General features: G+C 41.9%; 1 protein-coding gene across 1 annotated transcript; it reads right to left on the reverse strand.

The window, feature by feature from the left end:
* Nucleotides 1–429: 429 nt before the first annotated feature.
* Nucleotides 430–11,411, reverse strand: vwa1 (von Willebrand factor A domain containing 1). The gene is made up of 6 exons (XM_020635998.2): nucleotides 11,029–11,411; nucleotides 5,265–5,822; nucleotides 3,288–3,620; nucleotides 2,212–2,487; nucleotides 1,671–1,946; nucleotides 430–1,426 (listed from the first exon to the last, which is right to left on the reverse strand). The coding sequence occupies exons 1-6, from the start codon at nucleotides 11,111–11,113 to the stop codon at nucleotides 1,398–1,400; spliced, it is 1,557 nt and encodes a 518-aa protein (XP_020491654.1). The 5' UTR covers nucleotides 11,114–11,411; the 3' UTR covers nucleotides 430–1,397.
* Between the last annotated feature and the right edge of the window lie 386 nt (nucleotides 11,412–11,797).

Below are 11,797 nucleotides of genomic sequence, written 5' to 3' on the forward strand. Positions count from 1 at the left end.
CTTTTGGAATCAAACTCTTTGTTTCCTCAATAATCCTGTGTTTGTCTCTGCAAGTGTTGGTATACAAAGGTGCTTTTTTTAATGTTTTGAATTTGCTAAAAAAAGGCTGAGTACTTTAAAGAGACACATTTAAGAAAGAGCGCTCAAAATATGAGGGGGAGATATTCTGGATTTTAGTCTCTAGAAGGCGTTATAGTTAAAAAATGCCCAATCGTAATTCTAAACTCCTCTCATAAGAACTTCTCTGCCTGTGAAATGATCACTTAAAATTTCTTGCAGAGCCATTAAGACATTACACAAGTGTCTTCCCCTTCTGAGGAGCTATTCTCAAGACTTTAAAAAAATTACACTGACATGCAGAATCAGTGAAATAAGGTGTCACTAATCTATGTCCATAGCAGATTGTGTGATAGAAAAATAATACATGTGTATAAACAAAATTATTAAAGGCCTTTATTGCAAGCTCATGTTAAAATTCAAAAGTGGTGAACAGTCATAAAACCTTACATTTGCTTTCAGAAGATAACAGTCAACGATAAAGATCTTTTCAGTAGGTGGCAGCAAAGACCGGCCTTAAAAAAAAGGTAACAGTCTTAAAATGTAAACTTCCTGCCTGTAAATACAGTATGAATGCTATTAATTCTTACACTTACACGAATACAGATTAATAAATATGAACGATAGATCTATGCAGAGACCTTCTCTCAGTAAAACTCATTGGTAAAAAGATGCAGCATCTCCGTAGTTTCAGGGCATGTCTGTTTGTAATTTTGGAAAAGTTCAAAGCGATCCTGAAGATCCTGTTATTAGGGATGTGAACGTTGTAATGCGGCGCTCCAGTGTGCACACATGCGAGTATGGAGCATGTGCAAAGAGAGAAGTCATTTAAGTACAAGTCATAAGTATCCATTATAAATGTAAATCAGATGTGCTCTGAGTGTTAGCAGGAGTTGGAAAAAATATGCAGTGTCGGGCTTCAGGCCCACATATGGCAAGAAAGCCTTTTCTCCTAAACAAGCCACATAAGACATCCAACATTCCCAGCATGCCCTGCTCTGTAACTGCGAAACAGGCCTAAGTAATATTGAAAGTTTGCATCTTTTAACTGAAGTGTTATACATTTACTGCAGGTGTTAACCAGATGAGACACAGAAACGGGAAAGCAAAAGGTCCTCTGTGTTGCAGATCGTAGCAGTCAACATGTGGTCATATTGTCCCAGACCACTATTAAGTGTCTATGGCTTCCACGTTAGCGCTCAGTGAGCCAAACCACACAGCCCTCCTCGAGGATGTCCACAGAAGGGGAGAGGCAGGAAAAGAATTATGGATGAAAGTCAGCATTCTTCTTGCCAATCGTCCCTCCATGTTTGGTAAGGTGCACTTGCAGTTCAGGAGTGCTATGATTGGTAGCCATATGCTAATGCATCTAAAGACGAGGAGGAAAGAGGGAGAGGACAGAAGAGTAGATATTTAGGTTTTGACACTTTTAACATCTGTGCAAAAGTCAAAGTAATATGTTTCCTTTTGCTTCATGAACACAGCCGTCAGAGATCAAATGGAATGAATCAGCAGCAGATCATTAAGGTCATCATAAATCAGTTTAAAGTTCAGTTTAGAGCGTCTGTACCATCCAGTATGAATTCAAACATTTTCTTTCTTACTTTACTCACCTGAATGAAACTGTGCAGTGCAACACAGTCCCTCTCCCCGCGCTGTCCGATAAATGGGCGACACACACACTCTTGCTGAAGGAGGGATGTGTGAAAGGCGCGTTGACAGAGAGTCAGGCGGCAAATAGAGGGAGGAGCGCTGGTCAGGTATTGAGTTCTGCTGCCCCTCCCAGGTGAGCCAGTAGCCCCTCAGACCGGCTACACTGCCCTTCCAGTCCACCTGCACCGAGTCGCTCCCCACCGTGGTCAGCTGCAGGTCTGCCAGGGCTGGAGTCACTGGAAAGTGAGACCACAGAGATGTAATCAGAGTAAAAACTGATAACATACAATGTGACTCTTGCAGTAGAAAAATGTGAATTCTTTTAAATCGAAGCCACTCTAGCTGCTCAGTGAGCACCTAAAGTAGTCAAACCTGTACGAAAACGCAGGTAATTATCTGAAATGTAAGACCCTAAGCGGAATAGGCTGTGCAGGATTAGGATTAGTGTGCAGTAAATTGATCCTCATTCAAGTTTGGCGGCTTTTTCTCCTTCTAGCTCACCTTCCTCAGTGCACACTTTGACAGACATGGCCTTCTCCTTGCCGGTAGCGTGCCGGGCAGTAATGGTGACGAGGTAAGTGGTATCAGGCTGAAGGTCTCTGAGGAGTGTGGAGTTTTGAGTGCGTCCCACTGTGACAGCATTGAGCTTCCCCCCTGGCAGAGCTGAGTACTCGATGTAGTAACTTGTGACCTTGTCAGGCTGAACAGGACCCCAACTCACCCGAACGCTGGTTGGGCCTGAGTCAGAGATCGTCACGGTCGCCGGGCTCAGCAACTCTGGTGTATGAGGAGTCCAGAAAAAACACAGAGTCACTCTGAGATAATATAACCAATTATAATGGGTGTACATTCTGACAGGTGTGAATTAGTTTTTTCTAATAACAGAAACAACAAAAGGAAGAAAAGAGTCCAGGATTGGTACACCTCAAGTTAATGTTTTTCAGATAACAGCAAGTTTTTAAGCCATTGTACAGTGGGTCAGCTGAACATTCAGGTCATTGTTCAAGAAATAGCGTTTTCCAAGCTAATCTTTTTTATTCAGCCTGGGAAGCAGACAAATCTGCGAGCTCATGTTTAATTAGATCTGGCAAGATACATCTGGCCTTCTCCAGCTTGGGCAGATTTCCATCCGACCTGATTTAAGTCAGGCCAATCACAACCATTTATCTCATGTGGGTTTAAGAGATAGGCATTTATGTAAACAACAAAAATGGCTGCTGCTGTTTAGAAACCTTTGTGTTGTGTGAGTAATAAACCAGCTTGACTGTTCTTTAAACAAGTGATCAATGGAGAAACCCTTTGTTATAACCATTAAATAAATATAAGGATAACTTGCCAATGTGGTTTGGTTAGGTACAGTAATGAAAGTCTAATAGAAAGAACACAATTATTTTTTAATTTGGGAGGAAAAAATAAAATCTAATGTTAAATAATTTCGCTATAAAGTGCCAATAATAATGAATAATATCCCTTAATCAAAACATTCAGTTTACATGGACACACAACGCATGGAGCAAATTCTTAAATGTGAAAGTCTGGATCCAGTGAATGCAAAGTGTAAAAGGATGTAGACTAACCTGGCTTTGTAGTAAAAGTGGCGAAGAGTGTGTTAAAGGACTGTTCATTGGACTCTGGCGTCAGAGTGGCGGTATAGGTGGTGTCAGGCTTCAGGCCCGTTAGCCTGGTGGTGCTGGAATCTGCATTCTGGGTAATTCTCTGGTACTGACTTCCACCAGTGCTCGGGCTGGTCCCAGTTCCGCCTGTTCCGCCCGCTCCTGTTCCACCCGTAGGCACAGGGCCGAAACGAATCTCGTAGAATCCCGTCAGACCGGACAGAACGGGTCGCCACTGCAGCGTGGCGGTGTTGGTGGAGATGTCGCGGACGCTGATTCGCTCAGCTCGGATGATCTCTGTTGGAGTCAGGGGAAAGGTGAATGAAATCACAGTGTGCATTCCGGGCTGTCAGAGTTATAGTTCTGCAAAGACATGCAGAAAGGATTGGTGACAGTGACAAGACGGCGTGCTAAAAATGCCCAGGCTTCAGACAGCCACCCACATAGACAGACGGACTTGGGTTTCTGGATGCTTTCATAACGGCTGCAATAAGACAACTTGAAATAGCTAACCCAGCGAGGCCCTGCAATATAATAACAAATGCTAAAGAGGCAATGATATTTTTGATTAGATCCATTTAGCAGAGACTGGTGCATTGCTGCTTGTTGTTCAACATCTTTATTTATACCATGCATCATGTCTTAAAGCTGCGGTACATACAGAGTTTTCCCTTGTGAGTGCAGTACCCTAAAAGTGGGTGACCACTCTCTCTCTCTATATATATACATATATGTATCATGTCTGGCATAGTGTTGGATGATGCAGTAAGGCGACTGAATCATTAACCCATTAATAGATAGCCCTATCTCATTACAGGGACTCTCACACACACTCACAGACAGTCTCACTGTCTTCAGGAGTATGTTTGGAATCAGGGAGAAGCACAGAGACACGACAACTAGAACCCATGGGTTGGGCAGCTTTTGTGTTAGACCTTTGATCCAAAGGGTCAGATTTTTTTTTTTGTGATATCTATCTGGGTGTGTCTTAGCCAAAACAAAGACTTTATTACTTTGGTTAATGGTCCGGATGAGGAATCATTGTCCTTTATAGGGACTGATTTTTGTGGGAAAGTATCTTGGCAGTTTGGTTTAACAGAGGAAATAGGAAACTAGTCAGAAGTGTTTTTGATATACTGTGATAATACCTGGTGACTCAACTGTATAATCAGTCTTTTTTTTTACACTTTTCTAAGTTTTAAGCAGAAGTTCAACGTAAGCCATACACAATCGTATCACCTTAAAGTCAAAAACTATCATGGCTAATATGGTACCATGAAGTCACATACATACACATCCAGTAGACACAGTGTTTCTGTCATGCAGGTCCATGTTTTGTCAACCTTTTGGTTGTGTTCAACTTTCGGGCTTCAGCAACCCCTCCAAGCATATATCTTCCCCCTAAAGTCTTGACTATGGTTACAAGCTAGTTACAAACTTTGGCAGCTGCTTGGCGCTGAGTCCTTTGATACTTTTCTTGCTTTAAATGGCTGGTAACAAGGTTTGTAGTGATGTAAAAGATGAAAACCAAAGAGTTAATGGATGTTGAATCAAAACAATGAGCTAAAAATGCTAAAACATTTGTAGAATTGAGTGGAACTCCAGCAACATAACTTTTAAGTTTACTGGAGAGTCAGCAATAAATTGAGATTTTGGACACTTTTTAAATCATCTCCTTTTTGTATCATCACTGACAGATTTAGTGTTGGACAGATTTGTTGGACTGATTTCAGACTCAATCATTTGATCTATTATAAATGTAAAGAGTAGTTAATTAATAAAGATGAATAACTATGAATTAGAATTAGAAATATATGTATACATAAATCTAATGTATGGAGCCCCTGAAGTCGTAAAAAGTAAAAACTGATCTCCATACCATTGGCCTCCATACCATTAACTTCAATTATCACCGTTTCACTCATTGGTTCCCAGACTCACCGATGATGGCGTTCCGCAGGTCCTCTGTGATGATACTCAAATCATCGATGTCCACAAAGTGCAGATGTTCCTCCACAGGCGGGGTCACCACTTCCCTCAACACTAGATAGTTGCCATGCCCAGTGGAGACCACCAGCACAGCCACACCCTGGTCCCTCAGCTCCGCCATTGGTCCAACCACATCACCCGGTTTTACCCCGTCTGTCAACCACACCAGCACCCTCGGGAGCCCCGCCCTGGCCCCGTCTGCCGCTCCGGGTCTCAGCACCCTGTCCTTCGCTATCCTCAGCGCCTCCACTGTGTTGGTGTCCCCCCTCAGAGGTTTGGTGTTCTTCAAAGCCCCCTGGAGGCCGCTCTGGGTGGTATGGGAGTCAAAGCCAAACTCAAGGCGTGGTTTGGTGCCCACCTGCAGCAGTCCCACCCTCACCTGGTCTTCCCCCAGAGAGAACGGGAGGAGGAGCTCAGACAGGAAGGCGAGCATGCGGGAGTGCTCGTAGGAAGACACACTGCCCGAAGAATCCAGTAGGAAGAGGACGTCACCCTCGCAGCAGTTCAGCACTGTGGTAAAGACAGCAGAATCATTATTTAACCAATAAAAGTAAACTCTCATCTGACGTTACTTTGATCATTTTGATGCCACAGCTTTTCAAACAACACAACCTCTGTTATTTCAATGATGGATAGTATCAGAAAGTACTGAAGCTTTAAAAATACCTACAGATCTCCAGTCATATATTAACTAAAAGCTGCTGCAAGCAAAAGAGGGAGAGCAGCAGTGGTTCATTAAAATGTACCGGTCGGCAAATTCCAATGTATTTGTGCAACCTAGACAGTGTGCAGGAGTTTGGTAATTAAAACCATAAATGACCGAAAACTGGGTGCATATGACCTCTTAGGCATTAATAGCATTAACATTTTTTCCTCGTGTCTTATTAAAGTTTTAAATTCCGGTATCATGACGTGGCTATCGTTGTTGTATGGCTTGGCACAGAAAACTGAAAGAACCCTAGCTAAAAGCAAGCTAAGCTAACTTTATCTGTTCCTTGGTTGTAGCCTCTCTGAACATCCTGTGTCGACCAAAGAGTGATGGAAAAAAGCTTCTTTTTTTTTAAATGAGACTGCTTTATTTTGTTTACAGTGTGTGTGTGATTAGAAAATACTGAATTCTTTACTTTTTAACTTATCCCTCTCCGCTAGCAGCATTCTGTATGGTGTTTGTTGAGGCACTTAAGACAGTGTTGCCAGCACTGATTATCGCGGGGAAAACAAGATTGTTTATACAATTAGATTTTTTGTTTACACCATTCCTAATCTTGTGATTGGATACTGCTGACTGCTAACATTTTGCTAGCTCTAGCTAACACGTTAGCACCACACTGATTTCCATTTGTGGCTCTGAAACAGTGGCTGCTCGACTGAGCTATATTCATTCTTTTTGATAAGTATGCTGCTGTTGTGCAGAAGAAATGAAGGTCAGTACTTTTTGTTATTGGATCGGTGCACTGGCTGATTGACCCTTTTGATACCTGATAACACATTTCAGTACTGTGGTACACTTTACCTCAATTGACCTACAACAAAGTCGTTAAGCTTCAACATAAGATATTATCAACATGAAAGCAGCAAAGATTAAGTAGCAATTTAGAAGCAAGTAGCCTAATAACAGTGCAGATAAGAAGAAATGAAAGCACAAACTGAATTACAGATAGATGTTGACATTATGATAACTGTGGGCGATAATGGATGAAAGACCTTTGAGCACTGAGCCGGGAAGCTGACGTTTCACCCCCAGAAATGTCCTCATTTCGTAACAGAAGCAAAGTTAAAAGTGAATGCCATGGGGGGACGAGAGAAGAAAGGGAGGGGAAACAGTAGCTGCTGGGCAATAACGAGGGGAAGGAGAGGGAGAAGGAGCGGAGAAAGGAGGTGGGACAGGGGGAAATAAAATGCGTTTAAAGGAGAGTGAAAGAGAACGGGGGGGGGGGGGTTCGCTGGCAGTTCCAAGTCAAAGACGAAGAGGAATGTTGGATGGCCATAGTCAGAGCAGACAGAGAGTGGGAAAGAGAGAAGAATCAGCAACACAGACAGGATCTAAAAGCAGTATTTAGATGCAAATCTTCAGACTGCGGTCAGTGCATAAACAAAGCACACGCTGTTAAAATCCGAGAGGAACAGTTTTAGAAGGAAGAAAAATAAACCTGTGAGAGACGGCTAGAGCCTGCAATGAAGATTAGTTTGCCTCTTGATTACTCTGATTCAGTAATGCTGCATTTATAGGCACTGAGTGCTAAACCTTGACACAATTTGATCCTCCTCGGATGCTATTTTTGAATACTTAAGGTGTTGTTAAGAACCAAAGCTCTGACAGCTAAGATAGCAGCTAAGCATGCATATTAGAGTTGTCACAATACAAGATACTTCAATATGATACTACTAAGAATCAAACGATAAGCGCACCCGATGGCCTGACGGTTTTGTCATGCACCCCATGCATGGAGGCTGGCTGCAGTCCTCACCACAGTGGCCGCGGGTTCGAATCTGACCTCGGCCCTTTGCTGCATGTCATCTCCCATTCTCTCTTCCAGTGTTTCCTGTCTCTCTTCATTTGTCCTTCCCAATAAAGACAAAAAGGCCCAAAAAATATAACTTTAACATGAAACGATACTGAAACATGTGTTGATACCACGGCAAAAAAAGCAAGTCCTAAGCTCCCGACACTGGAATATTTATTGTTTTTAATTACCGAAAATTGCACACAAACTCATGCGCACTGTCTAAATTGCACAAAGACATTGGCCAAGTTTCGTTAACAAAACGCTTCCAATGTTTTTTGCAATTTAGACAGTGCTCTCTTGTAAGTATAGACAGTTCTGACAACCTTATTGCATACACACATACTTCAAACATGTACACACACACACACACACACACACATGCATTCATCATCAGTCTAAAGAATTCCTTTCATGTCTATTGTTATTTCACTCTGGAGCGAGGGGGCTGCTCCATATCAAAGCCCCCCTACTGCTACCTTTGTGCAGGTAAGTCCTTATCTACAAAGCACATGTTGACGTCTGGAGATAGCCTCTGCAGTGTTTATCTAGAAACAAGACGTGTTCTAAATGCAGCCTGGGGCTTATCGAATGAACAATAAATAAGATTTATCATGTGGACTATTAGCTCTGCAGTGATGTTATGGTGGAAAAATGAAGCGTAGAAAAACCTCACGTCGCCCCAGTAAAACACTACAGGGGCAGAGCAGGTCTTCCAGTCTGACTGACACATGAGTGCATTTCACTGACACACATGCAGCAATAAAGTTTAAACAATGTGTGCAAAAATGTAGTTTGAAAGTGAGGACCACAAAATACGAGCTTCAGGGTAAGGCTGCAGAACATCAGAGGAATTGGAATTTCAGGCATTTTATTTCCAGCTTAAAAAGAAGTCTGTAGGTTCTCAGTCATCCAGGTCATGGTGAACTTGATCCAAAGGGAACTGGACTGGTTGAAGACTTACCTTTAGATCAAGCTTCAAACATCTCAAAAATCTGCCGACAGGATGAGGATCACCCCACTTCCAGCCATCCAGTGGCAAAGAATATGAAGTCATTCCTCTAAAATCTATATTTTCTAATCTGTTATTACCTTTAAATAACTCAAAATGACAACAAACCACGCACCTTCTTATTCTTCTGTAAAGGTTTGTTGTGAGGGGTGGTATAAGCCTGCCATTATAAATGGACGACACATAATATGTGCACATGCATAACAGCATGAGCACTTATAAAAAGCCCAATTACTGTAAGCTAAGTTGGGTCAGTCTCTTGGGTCCCTATTAATGGAAACAGCAAAATTACAGCATGTCACTCACTGCTCTGTGAACAGCGTCATAAAGATCTGCTCGCACAAACAGACTGGTTGGTGTCACCACCGCCCAGTTTAGCCCGTCTGACACTTCATGGTCTTGAGCTTGAATGCAAGGCGTGTTGGCATGGCTTTGATCACAACCGATTACAATCAATGACTTTAGACGTTTGAAAAAACAAACAGATAGAGTCACTGAGGGATGTCTTAGTGGTTTAGAGAACGTACTGCAGCGATTCAGCTTACGTGCCCTTCACAAATATGTTGATAATGGTGCATGCATTTTTGAATATGTGCCTCCCTATATATGGAAACGTTTTCTTGCTAAACAATATAACGCAGAAAACAATACTTGAGGTGATTTAGAAAAGATGTGCTCACAGCAGTCTGTCCTGCAGTTGAAGCCCAGACTTCATTATTTACTCTCAGCACTGTCTGCAGCACATGTAGAGGAGTATCACAGCTCGGCACACTCACTGTGGTTTAAAGCTGCTGTGAGGAGTTTTTAGCACGTTATGAAACAGACTGACACTTCTATTAAAAAACAAAACAAAAACACACAGCGTAAAGGTTGACTATTTCTACGTAATAATTATTAAAGCCTGATGCTGGTCGTTGTCAGAAGAGAAGATTTACAGTATGTGCCTGAAACGGTCTTTTTCCAGAGCAAATATTCATCGTCCATGATACGTCTGACTGACTGAAGGATGAGATATTTTTTGGCAGAAAACACTCCTGAGGCATGTACAGAATGAGATTTTTGTTTATTTTATTTAATCTTTGTTTAACCTCTTTTCCAAGGGAGGCCTGGTTCAAGACATGCAGCAAAGAGAAAAGATGTAAACAGCTTTGTCCACAGGAGCACCAAGATTGTCACAAACCCCCCAAAAAACCTCACCGGAGTCATTTGTTTTTCTGTTTTTGGTCAAATTTGTATCTTAAACATTTCGGATATTGAAATTTATGTTGGCAATTTGTGGGTTTTAAACTCTATTTTGGGAACTCTATGTCGGACTCATAAATCTGCTGAGATCTAAAAGAGAAACCCCTTCACGACTTTGATCTTAATCTTAGTTACCATATTATAAGATTTCATTTAATGACACATAAAACTTATTACCATACTTCCTAATAGGGTTAGGGTTAGGGTTAGCCTAATTTAGAGTAGATTTGGAATAATAAAACCATAGATCAGACGTGTCAGTCTTGATTTCTTTGCTTCTTGTATTAAAGCTACAACAATGAATCATTTGTTGTAAAAATCAAATTACGGTACTCTTCAGGTGCTCTGATGGCTGCTCTTTTCTTCCCCTGCATGGAAACCACGGCTAAGAGGTTTCATCACTAAATAATAACGTAGGAATTCCACCTTTCCTTTTACTGTCATGAGAGCACCTGAAGTTTTCCAAAGCATGTCATGGGTGGTCCCTGGTTATTATGCCCCAGTTTTTGGAACCACTGCCCCAGGCTTTGGGATTTCATCAAGTCGCACATCAATACTTGGACTCGTGCCATTTCACTGAGAACACTGGTGTAAAATCAACCCCACCCTGATCCACCCTGAAGACAGACAGGCAGGCAGACAGACAGGCCCTGCGCCTCCTGCAGCAGCATCTGATTCTAATGGTAGAGTCACTGCATCTAATAGACAAAATTGCATTTACTATAAAGTTAGATCGCATGGGGACAAAGTTGTGGTCAGTCTGAGAACATGTTTGTCATTGTGGGCAGTTCTTAAATTACCACAATAGTGTTTTTACAGTGAATATTTGTCCTAAAAATGATCTAGATTACATTTATTGAGTTTTAATATTTCACTCATGATCTCCAAATGCAGCTGAGTTTTAGGCACTCATTAAAATTGTATTGCGCAGCAGTCAGGTCCATCTGAGGGTGCTTACCTCCTTCAGGTGCGGGGTTCTGTGTCGAGGATGGCCGCAGGAGCAGACACAGCAGCATCCATAACACCGACATGTGGCTCTCCATCACAAAGTTTAAGAGTTAGGCTATCAGTTCAACCGAAGCAAAGACTACAGCGCGAATGTTTAAGGTTCTTGGGTCAACCATAAATCCCACACACAGCTCGGAGGAGCGCGCTCCCTGTCAGTAAATCATATTCAAAGGAAGAATATTACAATGAGTCACATCCGGTCCGGCTCTTTTATTTCACTTCTCCTCTTTCTTCTTCGCTGAGCATGATCAACCAGCCGCTGGAAGTTCAGACTCAAAAGTTCAGTCCGTGTGCGCAAAGTCCCGACGCTCCCAGTCTGTGGAAATGCGCCTCACTCGAGCTCAGAGCATGAAGCAAGCGAGGTGTGAAAATAGCTTCCGGCAGGAACATTCAAAGTAAAACTCTTGTGTAAATATTTTCTTTTTTACATCTGAGCGTTAGCCACAGGCAGTAAAACATTTTGATAATCCAACGTAAAGAAAAAACATTTAGGCTTCACAATATTTAAAGACACCCATTATTTTCTAAATTGTAGCCTATAAGCCCAGGGGCTCCCAAACTTTTGCAATGCCAAGGATTCCCATATAGCGTTAGACTCAGGTGGTGACCCCCCTCTTGCAAATGTCATAAATGTCTACATTACAATATCAAAATTGCACATGCAACTTCTTAATAAATGTATTTTTTTTATTATTATTTATTAACAATTAGACACAATA

Source organism: Labrus bergylta, chromosome 12 (genome assembly GCF_963930695.1).
Source record: "Labrus bergylta chromosome 12, fLabBer1.1, whole genome shotgun sequence".
Taxonomy (NCBI): Eukaryota; Metazoa; Chordata; class Actinopteri; order Labriformes; family Labridae; genus Labrus; species Labrus bergylta.